This window comes from Primulina huaijiensis, chromosome 10 (genome assembly GCF_012295235.1).
Source record: "Primulina huaijiensis isolate GDHJ02 chromosome 10, ASM1229523v2, whole genome shotgun sequence".
In the NCBI taxonomy this organism is placed as follows: Eukaryota; Viridiplantae; Streptophyta; class Magnoliopsida; order Lamiales; family Gesneriaceae; genus Primulina; species Primulina huaijiensis.
In genome coordinates, this window is record NC_133315.1 from 8,005,568 (window position 1) to 8,023,872 (window position 18,305).

General features: G+C 37.0%; 1 protein-coding gene across 2 annotated transcripts; it reads left to right on the forward strand.

Annotated features, from left to right (window-relative positions):
- Nucleotides 1–9,050: 9,050 nt before the first annotated feature.
- On the forward strand, nt 9,051–17,871 carry LOC140986083 (protein transport protein SEC24 A-like). 2 transcript variants are annotated; one of them, XM_073454070.1, is made up of 14 exons: nt 9,051–9,207; nt 10,013–11,157; nt 11,306–11,444; nt 12,137–12,327; nt 13,570–13,677; nt 13,768–13,971; nt 14,081–14,312; nt 14,911–15,060; nt 15,173–15,329; nt 15,669–15,796; nt 15,947–16,269; nt 16,359–16,544; nt 17,083–17,323; nt 17,442–17,871. In XM_073454070.1, exons 2-13 carry the CDS (start codon nt 10,048–10,050, stop codon nt 17,314–17,316), a joined length of 3,162 nt encoding a protein of 1,053 aa, XP_073310171.1. In that variant the 5' UTR covers nt 9,051–9,207; nt 10,013–10,047; the 3' UTR covers nt 17,317–17,323; nt 17,442–17,871. The 2 variants fall into 2 exon arrangements, with proteins under 2 accessions (XP_073310171.1, XP_073310172.1); XM_073454071.1 differs by having other exon boundaries at nt 17,445–17,871.
- Nucleotides 17,872–18,305: the final 434 nt, after the last annotated feature.

Consider the following 18,305-nt stretch of genomic DNA (forward strand, 5'->3'; position numbering starts at 1 on the left):
GAGAAACTATGGCGGATGAATTCTTTGTCTAAGAGCTCCTGAATCTGCTGCTTGAGCTCTAACATCTCCGCTGGAGCTAAACGATACGGTGCCTTTGAGATTGGCACGGTGCCTGGCATAAGGTCGATGGCGAACTCCACCTCTCTTTCTAGTGGAAAGACGTCAGGAAAATCTCTGACTACTGGTACATCCGATAATGACGGAGTGGTTACGTCAGGTGCGGAAATAACGCTGGCCAAGAAAGCCTGACACCCCTTAAGAATAAGTCTCCGAGCCTGCATGCAAGAGATTATGCGAGGGAAACTTCTCCATCTATCTGGCTCAAAGAGAAACTGCTCCATGCCCAAAGGTCTTACCAACACTGACCTTTTCTGGAAATCAATAAGAACTCTGTTCTTCGTCAGCCAGTCCATTCACAAAATGATATCAAATTCTGGCATTGGCAACACAATCAAATCGGCATACACTAGGTGGCCCTGTAGTTCAAGATCGATGTCTCTGACCACACTAGTAGCTAATAACTCTTCCCCTGATGGGATTGTCACTGAATAGTTTACGTCTAACCCAATGGACTTGAAATCCAAATGATTAGCGAATGTCTCCGAAATAAAAGAGTGAGTGGCCCCGGAATCTATCAAAGCCTTCGTGGCTACACTCTTTATGAAGATATTTCCTGAGAGTTGTTAACACAACTCACAAAACATAAATCCCAAAATACTAATTTTAACCTCAAGCATAGTAGAAAATTTCTATACAAGTCACCAAGCATACTAACTAGCACGCTAATAATCCCAAATCAAATTTGAAACATGCATAGCAAAAATAATTATACGGTGCTGAGTTAAATAAATTACCAGTCAACAGGGTCGTGTCTGGGTTCGCATCCTCTGCCTGCATGGCGAACACTCTCCCCTGATTCGGCTGCCTCCATTGCGGGCAGTCCCTCAACATATGATCATTGGCTCCACACTTGAAGCATTTGCCCGATCCAAATAAACACTGTCCCGGATGCTGGCGGTTGCACTTCGGGCACACTGGGTACTCACCGGGTCTCTGAGGAGCCTTCTGTTGAGGAATAGGACCCTTGCCTTTCGGTGGTCCCTGAAATGAATTCTTTCCTTGCTGACCCTGGAAGGGCCTTTTAAACTGGGGTCGCTGCTGTTGTTGTTGCTGAGGTGCTTGATAGGGCCTCTTGCCCTGCCTATCACTCTCGATATCCCTTTGGTCCTGCTCTGCCGCCAAGGCTCTAGATACAGCAACGGCATAGGTAGTAAGACCAGCAACCCTCACATCACGGCGCACGATCGGTCGCAACCCATCAATAAAATGCCTCAGCTTCTCCCGGACATCATTCGCAATCAGGGGTACAAAATGACACCCCCTCTCAAATTTTCTGACAAACTCTGCGACACTACTACCTCCCTGTCGCAAAGTCATAAACTCCCTGGTCAGTCGGGAACGTACTTCCTCAGTGAAGTACTTGGAGTAGAATACTTCCTTGAAACCATTCCAAGTCAGCGTTTGCAAGTTCACTGACACTGATGCACTTTCCCACCACAATCTATCATATCCTGACAACAGAAAGGTGGCGCATCTAACTCTGTCTATATCCGGAAGCTCCATGAAATCGAAAATCATATCGATGGACTTAATCCATCCTTCAGCTATTATCGGGTCAGTAGTCCCCGAAAACTCCTTTGGGTCCATCCTCCTGAACCTCTCATATACTGCCTTCGGCCTGTGCCTCGCCCCTGTATCTACTGCAGCATTGTTTCCCGCAAACTGTGTGAAGAACTGAGTCATACCTGCAAGCATTTGTGCCTGCATATTTGGCGGTGGAGGAGGAGGAGTGGCCCTCTCCCCATCACAAGCCTCTCTGTCCTCATCCCTTGCTTCACGTTCAACCAAACGTCTAGGAGGCATACCGTTCTAAAAATTTACCCAAAACGTAACCCAGCATACAATAACCTTATATAAATATCGCTGGATGCAAGAAATTTGAACTTAAAACATGTACATGCTGAAATCATGATTTCATGCTTACTACAAAGAAAACTTAAAACTTACAGACTTGATGTGTGACTTCGTGAGCTTCTCGCAAATGACAGAAGGCATAACCCTTTACAAGAACACCGCTCTGATACCAACTGTAACGTACCGTAATTTTAACTACTTTAAATTTTGCGGAAAAATAAAAAGTTTCTTAATTAAATAAAAACCTTCAAATTGCGATAACAATAAACTGATCATTTAAAATATTTGCAATGAAAATATCACATATAAAGTTTTCTAAAAACACTTAAAAACACTTATTTAAATATCGTACACAATAACATGATATCAGAATATTTGAAACATTGCATAATGTCTTAAAAACATGGGCGGTCCTCGGGTTTAGCCTCCTACTCAGTCCAAGCCGACTCATTGGTCCCCACCTCTCGTCTCCTCAATGTCATCATCACCTGCATCGATCAAGTCTACTGAGTCTAGAGACTCAACATGTATAACTTGGTAATAACAAGTAATACGTAATAAAACCACATGCATATTTAAAATAGAGCGTACATAATTTAAACTTGAACGTAATAGCATAAACATACTTGAACTTGAACGTAATAGCATAAACGTAGACGTGCCATCATCATAAAACTTTTCTTAAACGTGATTGCATCATACATACTTGAGCATACATAACATCATTTTGCGTAGAGATATGTTTCAAAGCAAGTGACCCATACATAAATGTGCCTGATCAGACTAAACCACAGTACTGGGCTGGCAGGGAAAGTCCACTACCACATACATGAGATCCCCGTTCATGCTTTAACGGGTGGATTGGTCCCTGGTCATGCTTTACCATTTTCCAATCCTGATCTAAACCCGGTCATACTTTACCGGGGTGGAGAGGTCCTCGGCCACGTTCACCGACTTCCAAACCCGTTCATAATTTGGTCACAAGACATTTAGCATACCTCAAAAACTTAAAAGTATTTTCTTTTTGCACGTCGAACATACTTACTTGGCATTGAGGGATTCGTTGGATCACACTTGGGGCCACTGCTGCACATACTAACATGAGTTCAAACACTTATCTTTCATAGCTTAGACGTAGATATTCGTGCTGGCCACCGAAATAAATAAATAGCTTATGACATTCTAGATCACTCGAGAGTTGACCTCGTTTAATAATCGTACTAAACCATGATATTGAACCCCAAACAAAATCCTATGTTTTATATTCATAACCACAAAATAAATCCTATATTTATATTCACAATCATAAAACACATCCTATATTTTATATTCATAATCATAAAACACATCCTATATTTTATACTCAAAATTTAAAAAAAAAATTTTTTTTTTTTATAAAAAAGGGGTACACGGACCCTGTGTAGGGGTCCGGGTACATGCGGAAAATTCGCATTTTTAAGGAAAAATGGCACGGACTTCGTGTACAGGTCCGGCTCCGGGTCCGTGTAGGTGCTGTATTCGTGAACAAACGGAATTCCCTACATTTGTGACTTAATCCTACCTCAAGACCCATCCTAGGATGCTAAGGCACTTATTCAAACTCAAAAAAACACCCCAAAACAACTACACATCACAAGCAACGCAACCCAATCCGTGAACATGCCATTTGACACCAAAACGCATCCTACGATTTCTAATGCAAACAAGTGCCTATCGATGTGAACCGACACACCAAAAACCATCTCAACATCATACTCAACATGCTTAAACGCAGCAGCAAACACCCGTCGATCATCAACGAAGCCTGCAACAATAAAACTTCAAGAACACATTTTCATAAAAATTGCGGTTTGAGCAGTCCCACGAAAACAATCATAACTCACTTATTTATTATTCAAATATTTTGAATTTACTGTCAATCAAAGATCTCAAAAAGTTCTACGTTTTATATGTTGAAAGTTTTTCCAGAATATCGACCAAAAAGTCTCAGTTTTTAAAATGACAGCAAACTCATGTTTTGAGATCCAAAATGTTTCAGAAATCGATTCAATGCATAATCGCTCAAACTTTTCTCATAACAATCAAACTTTCACGCATAACATACATCAAAATATCTACTATGACGAGATCGATGCATAAAACGAAAGAATATACATGCCTTTGGTCTTGAAACGTAGGAAATCTTGCAAATCTCAACGATCCGGACACGAGGAAGAAATTTGGAGCTTCTTGCTATTCTCAAATGGTAGAATAGATGGAAATGGAGCTCAAGAACCCTTGAGGAGAGAAGGGAAATAAATGAGGAGAAATGGAGGAGAATTGATGGGCATGATATTTCTTCCGGAGAAGACTTGGCCAAAGTCTTGTAATTGGAGGCAAGTGGGATTGATTTAGGGTAGTATAGGGATAATTTAAATTTATTGATTAGGTTTAAACTAATTAATCATTATATGGTGTAGTCCAAATAAAATTTTAGACTACTGGAGACTTGAAAACTGATACATAAAATATTCCTAAATTTACAAAAGTTGCACCACAATTAAGGGAAAATAAAAATACTAATTGTCATATATAGAATAAAATACTCCATAGCTTAAAATTACTATCCCCGGTCCGGACTCGTGTATTTGCCTGAAAAACTGGAACTCAAATAATACAATTTTATAAATCATGCATCTAAATAAAAAATTTCCTTTTAAACTTAAATAAATATTTTTACGATTTAAATAAATGCATGTGTTTTACATGTACTGATTTTGGGCTCTACAGAAGCAATTGGGGTATGCTCGTATAAGGACATGTTTAGTCCAAATCACAGGGAGATGTGAACTCACGGCTAGTTGTATCAATGAACCATTGAGGGATACACAAGTACTAGCTTTCTTGATCCCGTTGAGAAGTAAAATAGTTCAATGTGTTGAACGGCTTATGAAGGAGTTTATAAGCGTAATGAAAAATAGAAGTATGACTTCTATGAGGGAAATGTAATTTTTAATTTATGAATGTGTTCCTAAATTAAAAGTTGGCCAAATAAATAATGTATTTAAAAATTGTGATTTTTATAAACATTATTATGGACTAAATTAAATTAATTCAAGTGTTGAAGTAATTAAACACTAGTGGGCCTAGTAGAGTCAAATAATTATATTAATTCAAGTGTTGAATTAATTAAACACCATTGGACCTTGTAGAGCCCAATTAGAAATAATTATTAAACTAGTGGGCTTGAGTAACATCAAGTAAAGTTTAATTGGGCTCAAATATGTTTGAGACATTTAAACTTTAGTCCATGGGCCTTGTAATAGTTACAAGCCTAAGTCAAAATGCATGCTTGGGGAGGTGAAGAGTTGGAGGGAACTTTTTCAATAATCTACGCATGGCATGCACATGCTTGCTACTACTTTTCTCAATACCAAGAAAAACTCTCCCCTTCACTCTCCAAGTAGACATGGCCGAAATTTTTTAGTCATTCTCTCCTTCAATTTTTGTTCTTCAATTGTTGAGGAAACACTCTCTTCTCAAAGAAAAATCTTCTTATTTTTCTAGTGAAAAAGAAGAAGGGTTCTAGCTTGTTGGTGGTGGGCTTGATTTGAAGAAATGAGTCCAAAACATAGGTGAAGCTTGTAGATTGTCTACCATTGAAGAGCCAAGTTGTTTACAACTTGGTTGGAGCCATAATCAATCCTTGTGATTGATAGGTAATTATCTAAACACCCTACGTATGACATATTGTGTTTTGTATTTGCTACACATCTTAGTAGAGGTGTTCTATTTTCTTCTTGCAAATAAATTTTTGAACTTCCATTGCGCATTTGAACACCTAAAATCGATCCCTTTCATGAGCGTGATGTTGAGGGTAGTGGAGGTCTTGATGTCTGATTTGATTGGACTGGAGGTGCACATGACCAGAGGACCAGCGCTTCTATTTTTTCGCACTTATGATTTACTTTAAGAGATTTTAAGACTTTTTATTTATGCTTTGAGAGATTTTTGAGAGGTGATAGTATGAGCTATACTTTTCAAATTATTGCTTTTTAGGTTTGGTTTTATGTTTAAAATATTTTCTTGATTTTTAAAATATTAGTTGGTTGTTTTATTTTTAAAATGATGTCAAAAATATTTTATATTTGCATGTGTGTATTCGGCCGAAATATGTGAGATGTTTTGAAAAAAAAATTTCTAGTACTTTTTAAGCAAAACGAATAGCAGATGTTTCAGGTTCAAACAATGATACAACAATTATTGTAAGCTTATACGTCATAACTCTGGTTTGGGATGGGATTCCTTGACAAAGAAATTCACTGCTAAAGATGAAGTATGGGAGGATTATTTCAAAGTACAAATCTTTGAGTTTAAATATAAAATTTATTTTTATAATTAGAATTATAACTAGTTTTAACAATTGTTGTTTTTTGTTATTTACCAGTCTCATCCTTAACATGAACACTATCGGACAGACACTTTTAAGGATTCTGAAGATTTGAGAATTGCGGTCGGGACTGGAACTGCTACTGGAAAATACTCAATTGGATTAGGAGATGACACTGATGCAAGAATATTTGAGATAGAAGAAAATAGGGAAACTAATTTATTAGATGATTATGTCTTTGATTATGATAGTGGTGAATTCGTGCAAAATGACAAACAAGAATCTTCACACCAGCCTCCATTTTTTGAGGACTCTGCTTTACCATTACCTCCTCAGCCTAGAAGTTCAAAGGTTCCACCAACAACTAAAAAACGAGATAGAGCTGAGTTTGAAGCAAAAGCAAGTACATTCAAGAATACAGACCCAAATTATATATGTGAAATATCTCACACTCTTGAGAAGGTAGTTTCTAATATAGAATTAATATGGAATGCAGGTGATACTTGTTGGGATGCTGCAAAGAACTCCCAAATTTGGATAATCGTATTCGATACAAAGTGCTTGATTTACTTAACACCAGATCAAAGAATATAGATTTTTGGAAAATGACAATTGAAGAGCGTTCGGGATGGATATACTATAAAGTAAATGAATGAGTATTTTTAGGGACATGATCAATAATGAGTTACGTTGTGATATAATTTCTAGACATATTCTTTTATTTGTTTTCTGATTGTGGATTTTTGGATTATTTATATAAGTTTTGAGTTTTACATGGAATGATGTTCAATAAATTCAAAGATTTTTTTATTCTAATTCTTTGTCTGATATCAGGTGGTTCATTAAAATGTCCTATATCAACATACATGATGTAGAATATCAAATGGAAGAAGAGGAATTCGAAGAAAAATTACATGAAACTTTTAGGTATTTGTCGAGGGAAATTCTTGGGATCCTCTATGTGCTAACTAAGCATATAACTAACATGAATGACGAACGTGTCCATCGTCTCTTAAATAGACGACCAATAACTTCAAGTGGATACGATTATATCCATGAAATATTAAAAGAAGATCCAACAAACTTTCGAGAAATTTATAGAATGTACCCTGACGTATTTTTAAAATTGTGCAACATCTTTAGAGAAAAAACACCATTGCAAGATACAAGATATATTTGTATTGAATAAATGCTTGCCATGTTTTTACTTGTTGTCGGTCATAATACTCGATATTGCTTGATTTGTAAAATATTTGGTCGATCACAATACAATACTAGCCAAAACTTCAACAAGATGTTGAGAAAATTGAATAGCATTACAGCAGATATGATGGCCAAACCTGGATCTGAAGCGAGAGTACAAGATTTTATTCTTATTCTAAAGTAAGTGATTAAATTCTTTTTAGTTGTTATTATTTTAAGTACCACAATTTTTATTATGTTTTTATTATTGTAGGATTGCATTGGGGCTATTGTCTATTGATGACACTCATATTCCAGCAACAGTGTTTGGGCATGATACTAAAAGTTATCGTAATCTTCATGGGACAATTTCTCAAAATGTTTTAGCAGCTTGTAACTTTGATTTATAATTTATTTATGTGCTCAGTGGGAGGGAGGGATCTGCCCATGATTCAAACATATTGACAGATGTTTTATCAAGAAATAACGGGCTTAAAGTGCCACAAGGTATTTTTTTGTTTTGCATGTAATTTCCAAGATCACATGTGTTATCCATTGGTTACTTGATTCCACAAATATGGTTCGATAGGTAAATTTTTTTAGTGGATTGTGGATATGCAAATCGGCGTCAATTCTTGGCTTCTTTTAGAGGTGTTCGTTATCATCTCCAAGAATTCACTAGCCAAGGTTGTCATCCTGGAGATGCAAAGGAATTGTTCAATCTTCGTCATGTCTCTTTGAGGAAAGTCATTGAGAAGATATTTGATATATTTAAATCGCGGTTCAAAATATTTAAAACATCTCCTCCGTTAGCTTGTATTGGCTTGTGCCGGATTGCACAATTTTCTTAAGAAGGAATGTCGATCTGATGAATTTTCAGTTGAACCAGATAATGAAGTTCCACAACTTTCATCAGAACAAGTTTACGAAGATAACAACTTTGATCAAATATTTGACACTTAAGAACAACAACAAACAAATGCAAATGTTTGGAGGGATACTATAACAAATCAAATGTGGAGTGACGTTGATCATATTTACAACAACGAACCTTAGATTTTTTCATAACACTGCCTAAAATTTATTGCATTTCATACTGTTTTGATTAGTTATCTAATACTGATATAAAAATTTGTTACATAGTTATATATATATAAGTAAAATTTATTCACACTAAAAAAATTATTTTAAAGTGAATATGTTATTTATGTCAAATAATTACTAGTTCGAAGAATATATATATATATATATATATGTGTGTGTGTGTGTGTGTGTGTGTGTGTGTGTGTGTGTGTGTGTGTTTATTTATGTATAAAAGTACAAAATTCACATCATAATTGAAAAGTTTACAAATGTCTACAAAAATCTTTTAAAAAATCCTTAAAAGTCCATAGAATTCTGTTTACAAATCTTTGAAATTCTATAAAAATCAATAAAAATATATCAAATCCACAAAAATCTATAATTTTAAAAAAAGTCATTAAATCTACAACCCCACCTAGTTTCAAACACTGATTTTCGTTTTTTGAATTGTTGGGCTTGGCCCAAAACTGCAATAGCTGGTAGGCCTTGTCCAAAAGAGCAAGGACTCGTCGAGATCGTGGCTGTTTCTCTCTCATCTGTTCGATCGCCTGCGCTGGAATTCTCCCGATCTCTCTCTCTCTGGAGAGATCTATGATCAGGTAGGCTCTACGTTGAAACTTAATTCTTTAATTTATGATTAAATTATTGCGACAGGTTTAATTTGGCGAATCATTGTTTTTTATTTTTTATTTTGGGAATTTTTTGTGTATTTTGTCTTCTTTCCGAGATTTGTTGTGTGTAGATTCAGTATGAACTGCTTCCGATGTTCTAGTTGAAATATTCTGCGATGTGATGCCAGATTGAGTTTGATTATAAGATTCCGTCCTTTACAGTGTTTGGTTGTCAGTTAGTGTTAGCACGGCAGGAAAAATCGAAATCTTCTGTTTGATGGTTTTGTTTGATTAATGACCACCTAATATGCAGTAAATTGGTAGAAATTTGGTGTAATTGCGCATGTATTGATTTGGTTCAATTCTGTTGTGTTTAATACTGCGGACACAGGAAAGAAAAGCAAAATGGACAAATCAACCAAATTGCGCTTATTTGTGGTGCCAAAATTGTATTTACTGCCCAAGATTAGTTAAATGAGAATAGCACGATAGTAAAAACTAAGACGACTAACAATGACCCAATGTTGATCGTAAAGATATTGGTAAGCACAGTTCATTTGTACTCTAAAACCAGGAGATGTTTTTTCCGCCTCTCTAGTATGTTTTTAAATGAAAACTGATATTCTAAAGGGCCTAAACATCCGTTCCTCTTTCTTCTACTCTATTACATTTACAATGAGAGAATTGAGGGCACCAGATTTAAGAATTTTCACCCTGATATAATTGGCATTAGCAAATGGCTTTCATGCCATATATCTTTTTTTATAATAAATTGTGCATGCTGTAATTACAGAAGCTAAGACATTTGATAGGAGATCAAGCAAAGCAATGGGGACCGAAAATTCCAACCGTCAAAATTACCCATTAAGGCCAGCTACAACTCCCTTTTCTACTCCACAAAGTTCAACAGCTTTTTTATCGTCTGGTCCTGTGTTTGGTTCTCAAGCATCTGCCTTTAGACCTGCGCCTCCTACTTCCTCTCAATTTCCAACTCCTCCTTTATCCGCTGGACCTTTGGCAGGATCTGAAGCCCCTGGCTTTAGACCTCCTCCATCTGTCAGGTCTAATGAATTGGTTGGACAACCTCCATCGGCACAATCAACATATGGACCACCAACTACAGGATTCCAACGTTTTCCAACCCCGCCATTAGCCTCAACAGATTATTTGCAACACCCACAAGCCTCGGTTTCAGGTCTTCCAGTTGCGCCTCCACCAACCAGGCCACAAGGGGGTTCAGTTCCATCCCAAGCTTCTTTTTTTCCACAGCCTCAACCACCTTCTATATCAATGCGGTCTCCTTCCCAAAACATAAAAACTGGACAATTCAACACAAATATCCCTCCCTCTACAGATCAACCATTCTCTCCATCCAGGCAAAATGTCCAGTCTTTTCCATCACCGGTGGGCCCATCTCAGGCCACTGCTAGAGGCACATTTCAGCCAGCATTTCCAGGTTATTTTAGTGTGCAACCTTATTCTAGTGCTCAAGTTCCTCTGGTGCGGTCTGCCCCATTTCCATCACAACCGGGAGGCTATGCTCCACCGCTGCCTCCTGCTCCATTTCCTGGTCAACCAAGAGGTTATATGCCAGGTCCTCCAGTTACGACGTCATCAGTCCCCTATTCAAGGGACCAAGTGCAACTTCAAGGCATGGCACAGCCCATTGCTTCACGGGGATTGGTTGAAGATTTTAGTTCACTCTCTCTTGGGTCTGTGCCAGGATCATTGGACACTGGACTTGATGTTAAAGCATTACCAAGGCCATTGGATGGCGACGTGGAACCAAAATCTTTAGCTGAGATGTACCCCATGAACTGTGGCCCTAGAGTTTTGCGACTGACAACTGGTGGCATACCAAATTCTCAGTCCCTGGCTTCGAGGTGGCATTTGGGACTTGGGGCAGTTGTTTGTCCTTTGGCAGAATCTCCTATTGGGGTTAGTCTGAAGTTCAACTGCGTTTGAGATGTTTTATTTTATGCTTGTTAGCCCAATTTATATATCAACCAAAAATGTCTGGCATCTTTTATTTGAAGATACAAAATATCTCTATTCTACTCTAATTGTTACTTGATTTTCCATTCAGGATGAAGTGCCCATTGTCAATTTTGGCACCACAGGAATAATTCGTTGTCGAAGGTGCCGCACGTATGTGAATCCATATGTTACTTTCACAGATCATGGAAGAAAGTGGAGGTGCAATATATGTTCACTGCTGAATGATGGTAATTAAGAAGCTATAATATGTCTTTATTTTTTGGTCTTTGGGATCATGTCTTATATCTGCTCTTGAGAGTCTTGTATTTTTCCATATTTATTTAGGCTTTTGTTTTCTGTTCAAGGAGCATGTTAAATGGTTTGGCCAATTTATGTGTATCAAATAAAACTAAATCATGAGAAGTATAGAGGGACAAAATTGCTCATTTACTCTGTGTCTAAATATTCTATGTACCGACAGTTTTTCAGCCTCATTTTTTTCCCTAAGAGGACGTATATTGGAATCTATCCATCTCAGTTTCTTTCACTCTTAATCTTTGTTTTTTCTGGTACATTTTGTAGTTGCCTGCAAATTTTTGTCTGTTTATTTTTGCATGGAGCAGCAGCTACCAGAAGCATGAAGTTTGTCATCCAACTGACTCAGGAAAACCTTTAAATTGTTAAAAGTTGCAAACAGAATTGCCTTAAATATGCCCTTATAAAATTGGCCATTTTTGGTGTTATGAAACTTCATAAGTTACTGCCAACTAATGCATGTTCTACGCACAACCCCCTGAAGTTTAGTCTAGTTTCAGTTCTTGCTTCCTGTTTCCTATATGTCTACTGCCAAAAAATTTAGGCAAGTGGCTTATCCTTGTAAAGTTTTGTTTCATTACTGTAAATATGTGTGAATTAATTTATCTTAACTCCTCATGTTCAGTTCCTGGTGATTACTTTGCTCATGTGGATGCTAATGGCAGAAGAGTTGATCTGGATCAACGGCCTGAGCTAACAAAGGGTAGTGTTGAGTTTATTGCTCCAGCTGAATACATGGTTCGCCCTCCGATGCCTCCGCTGTATTTTTTTCTTATCGACGTGTCAATATCTGCAATTCAAAGTGGAATGCTTGAGGTAACACTTCCATCGAGAATTATATAATTTTATAGCTTTGTGATTCTGCGGTTTTTTATTCTGATTTGTCCACCCAAATAATAAGTTACATTGGAATTCTAGTCTTATGGCAGCATATAATGCTATTTCTTTCAATTTTGTTGCCTTTTTCATAAAGATTTGAGTAATGGATGTGGCATGACGGAGGCAAAAAAATTGTTTTCGTGATGAAAGAATGTTAAATATCATCATTTTCTTTTAGGCTAAAGAGAGAAGTCTTCTACATTGTTGTGATTATGAATGCAAACCAAACACCAAGAATGTTGTTTGTGTTTTGTTATCTTTTTAGATTCCTTGTCAAAATTAATGCTTTAATGTAATGAGAAATCAAAATTTTGGGGTGGACAACATTCTATGCCAAACAAGCGGAATTGTTTTTAAAAGTGTGAAGTGGAAAATGGAATTTGGGTTGTGTGGACTTTTGGTCTAGCTGTTAAAATCCTCATAATGTGTTGGATTAAAAAGTTGTCTGGATTCTGAGAATATTCTAAAATGCATTTAAATTTTTGTTTCCATTCGTATTCATTACCAGGGATGTACACTTAAAATTTTAGTGAGGTATACCATCAATGCACTAAATATGGATGTTCTACTTCCAGGTGTAGAGTCTTATCCAACAGTAGATGGGAGTTTTTAAATTTCACGCCTTAATCTTCGACAAACAGTTATATTTAAATTTTGATTTAGATTAAAAATAATGGATTTTCAGAGGGAAAATATCATAAGAATTAGTTGCAAATGCAGTGGGAATAAGGTTTGGGCTTTAACTAGGCTGTTAATCATGAACAGGCCAACTGGTGAGAATTGATAATTTTGTGTCAAATAATAAATGCTGATGTTAAGCATTTACATTGAAATTAAGCTCTATGGCCTTCATATAGACAGGTTGTAGACAAGTTTTATTGAGTTAAATTTGTCGAGGATGAATCACATTCCTAAAAAAACTCTGATATCATCAGTACAAGTTTATTAAATTCCTCTTTTTGTTCTTATATAATTTTTTTGATAGTTTCATTTTGTATTTGTTTTGTCATGGCTCTGATGGTCTGTGATGTTAAGTTTGCCTGTCTACCAGTTGATTGTGAGGGATTGGTCAACATGGTATTTATTTAGCATGACCAGTCCTTTTAATAGTTTCCATCTTTGTTTCAGATTGTTTCATAAAATTCGAAAAATCAATAATGAACGTGTGATATCTTGCAGGTTATGGCCCAAACAATTAAGTCTTGTCTTGACAACTTGCCTGGATCTCCTCGAACACAGATTGGATTTCTAACTTATGATAGCACAATTCATTTCTATAATATGAAGGCAAGTAATACCATTTAGGAGAGAGTTTGCAGCATTTCTAGTTCTCCCAGCTTTAGGAATGACGAGAAACTTTCCTTTCTTTTTTATCAGTCATCTTTGGTGCGGCCTCAGATGATGGTTGTTTCAGATTTGGATGACGTATTCATTCCAATGCCAGAGGATCTTCTGGTCAACTTATCGGAATCTAGAATTGTGGTGGAAGCATTCCTTGAGAGTTTACCCTCCATGTTCCAGGAGAACATGAATGTAGAATCAGCATTTGGTCCAGCTCTCAAAGCGGCTTTAATGGTCATGGTGTGTGACTTTTTATTTGCTCCAAATTCAACTTTGACTTGTAATTTTTTGCTTTAGGAACATTCTTTATTATTTGGTTGTATTTAATTTGTGTTTTTCCTTCTGTCAGAGCCAACTTGGTGGTAAATTGTTAATTTTCCAAAATACCCTGCCATCACTAGGTGTCGGTCGCCTGAGGCTACGTGGAGATGACATTCGTGTATATGGAACAGATAAGGAGCATACTCTACGCACTCCTGAAGATCCATTTTATAAACAAATGGCTGCTGATTTTACCAAGTATCAAATTGCAGTAAATGTATATGCATTCAGTGGAAAGTATACAGACATAGCATCCTTAGGTACATAACTTATATGTGTAGTGAAGCTAACCTTTATATTGAAAAGATGTGATGAGGGACCAGTATCCAGAAAATTGTAACAGAGTTAACATACAAAGAGATTAGAAAAAGGAGAGCAGAAAACTGCTAGCACACACACATGAAATAGCAACCTGAATGTCATCAGAAATTTGAGTTTAGAGCTAATGAGTGTTGTATAATTCTTTTAATTCTTCTTTCTTAGATCTAGTCTTGATACCTAGAAAAGCTCAATGAAGTTGCACTCTGGTGAAAAAGAAAAAAGAATTTTTTTTTTCTCGTGAGTGGTGCTTTGAAACATCATAAGATGTATCACACAGGAAAGCTCTTGTCCTCATTGCCTCGGTACAATTTTCTGACTGTTAGAATACTTCCTTTCGAGTTATTAGATGTAATCTAATAATAAAAGAATGGAGTTGAAGTAACACCATTGTGCTATCGCTTGAGAATTCTGCTATTATGTTGAATTCAACACTTCTGAGTATCTGAAATTCAAAATAACAAATTTTTTAGGTTCAAACCCCACTTGCTATGTGGAAATTTATTATAAAGTTAAACGGCCATCTTAAATGCCTTGTAGGAACCCTCGCAAAATATACTGGTGGCCAGGTGTATTACTATCCAAGTTTTCTGTCGGTCGTCCACAAAGATAAGTTAAGACATGAGTTAACCAGAGATCTTACTAGAGAGACTGCATGGGAATCCGTCATGCGCATTAGATGTGGGAAAGGTGAATCTTTGCTCCTCTAGTTGTTGAGCCTAGACTTTCATGTTTTCTGATTCTGTAGTAAATTATTTTGTTAGTTAAGTTCTGATATTCATTGGTTATGTCCTCTCTTTAGGTGTTCGTTTCACATCTTTTCATGGGAATTTCATGCTAAGATCCACCGACTTGCTAGCACTTCCTGCTGTTGATTGTGATAAGGCTTATGCGGCTCAGTTATCTCTTGAAGAGACACTGCTAACAACCCAGACTGTGTACTTCCAAGTTGCTTTGTTGTATCCTTATCCCTGAAAAGAATTTAGTGTGACGGTTTCTTCCAAAAAAATTATGATTTTAGAACTCGAGTTCTTGTTAACTTTAGAGACATCATGGTTGTCACTCTACGAGGTCTTTCCTTTTTTTATGCAATTGAAAAATGACATCTAGGTTCAGCCTATCTTGCATGTGAAGCAGGTATGGCTGTTTCCCCTCTGTCTGTAAGGGTTTATGCATGTTTGAAGCTCTCCCCTTTTATACTTCTTAGATCATATATTCCTGTTTTCTTTCTCCTGCATCCTTTTAACTCGGGAGCTTTCTTGGAGGGAAAAGGTTGAAATTCCTCAACTGTTCTGAAGATATACATCATCTTCTGGAGAAAGGCGAATCAGGGTTCACACAGCAGCTGCTCCAGTTGTTGCAGACTTAGGAGAAATGTATCGCCTGGCCGACACGGGGGCGGTTGTGTCTTTGCTTTCCAGGCTAGGTAAGTGGCCGTCTTGTCTTCTTCGATCCTGCCCATAGCATCCATTCCTGATGGGAAATGGNGGGGGGGGGGGGGGGGGGGGGGGGGGGGGGGGGGGGGGGGGTTTCACAGCCAAGTTGCAGACTAATGTAGGTTCGATATGATCTGCAGCAATCGAAAAAACTTTGTCCAACAAGTTGGAAGATGCTCGGAACTTTATCCAGTTGAAGATTGTAAAAGCCTTTAGAGAATATCGAAATCTATATGCTGTACAGCATCGTTTGGTTGGAAGGATGATTTACCCAGAAACGCTGAAATTCTTACCCCTGTATGGATTAGCTTTAAGTAAATCCACACCCCTCCGTGGTGGATATTCTGATGCTCAACTTGATGAACGCTGTGAAGCTGGTTATACTACGATGGCTTTACCTGTTAAGAAATTGCTGAAACTTCTCTATCCTACCCTTCTGCGTATAGATGACTGTCTTGTGAATGTAAGTTATTGGCATTTTCATTTTTTATAAAAATTATTTGATTGATGGTAATATGTTTTGCTATTCTGAAGTCATTTTTTTATTCCCAGTCATCTGTCGAGGCTGATGATTTTGACGTATCAAAGAGGCTACCGCTTACATCAGAGAGCTTAGATACCAGAAATGTATATATTTTTGATGATGGTTTCCGTTTGGTCATATGGTTTGGCATATCAGCTTCACCTGACATAGCTAGGGGTTTGCTTGGGGAAGATTTTGGTGCAGACTTCTCAAAGGTTGGGTTAGTTTTAGCACATAAAGTATTTTTCCAGACCTTAATCCCATAGTTTTTGATTTGTAGACCTGCATGGCTATGTGTCATATATGTGAAACATTCATTAAAAATGTTGTTTGATGTGAGCATCTGATTCCTGAACATTCAAATACATGATGCTCGCTCAATCTTATTTCCTGGGTCAATTTATATTAAGCTATCACCTGGATCTTCTGATCTAATTTTGGTTTATGTTTATTTGGTTCTATATTTTAATTCTGCTCCAAATGTTATGCGGAGACTTGTTGGAATTAATATCAGATCCCAGCAGCAATTGGGTTCATATTTATTAGCAATTATTGTCGCTCAACTTTTCAATAATTTCCCCCCTTGCAAGTTAGGTAAACTATTACAACTCATGAATGGAATGGTGTCAGTGCCAGTTTTTTTACTATGATAGCTTTTTACTTCATTTATCGTTGCACATTTCTTCTACTTCCTGCTGCAAGTTCTCACTCTGTGAATTTGCTGATATCCATCTCTGTATTTTATGGATCCAGATTAGCCTGCCTCGGCGAGACAATGAAATGTCAAGAAAACTGACGAAGATATTTCAGAAATGTAGGGAAAGCGATCCATCGTATTATCAGCTTTGTCATCTCGTGAGGCAAGGTGAGCAGCCAAGAGAAGGTTACTTCCTTCTTTCCAATTTAGTAGAGGACCAAGCTGGAGGTGCGAGTGGTTATGCCGACTGGTTCATGCAACTACACCGTCAAGTTCAACAAAATGCATAATATTCAGGTAGTGGAAAACTTTGGCTCGTTTGCGCTACCTATTCTTTATAAGAAGCAGAAAATGTTCATCTTTCGAGATTGTTCTTTTTCCCCCAGTTTCATGATCTCAGTTGTCCTACAAACAGGAGCAACTGTTGTTTTAAGTTAATGTGTGAAACTTTGTGGGCGAGAAGAGGAGGTATACTTGGGATGAAACTGCCGAAATTGCAATGGCCGAATAATGCTGTGTTTCTTTGGTAGCGTATTCCGATTACTGATTTTTACTGGGATACCTTGTGGAAGGGGGGATACGAGGAAGGGGTTGCTTCTGGGACTATTTTGCATCGTAGCTTAAAATGATATATTTATTTATTGGCATTTATTTCGGTCAAAATTTTCTCAAGAGAGGACATACTTTTTTTTTTTGGGGGTGGGATATATTTATTTATTGGCATTTATTTGTTAATTTTTTTTTTCCTCCTGAAGTTTAGTTTGTACACGGTGTGTGTGTCTGCAGTGATTTTTGGTCATTGCTGGGCGACTCTTAAGATTTTGATAAGAAATTATGATTTAATACTTTTAAAAATTGTTTCTGTTCAATTAATTCCAAGTAAGGGCTGCTGTGGTACTACTACTATATCTTATAACACCATATACATCATGTTTAAATTTATATGATCGTACACAATTTGTGTAGGATTTATGTAGCCGATGGTTAATGATGCATGATAACGAGTTATGATTTTTCCCATGTAGCTTAGAGTAAATTTCAATTTTGCAATGAAGCCAATCCACGAATCAAAATTCAATTCAATCATTATTTTCTCTCATATCAAAATGCGAACATAAATACAAGTTTTCGAACCAAAATTTATGAGAAAATTAGTGCATGCGGGTGACACAAATCTAATTTATCTGGCAACGTAAATTTTGTGAAAAATACAGTTATATAAATGAGTAATTTGTATCTGGTTTCCGTAATGGTATTTTCAGATGGTAAGCTCCTAAAA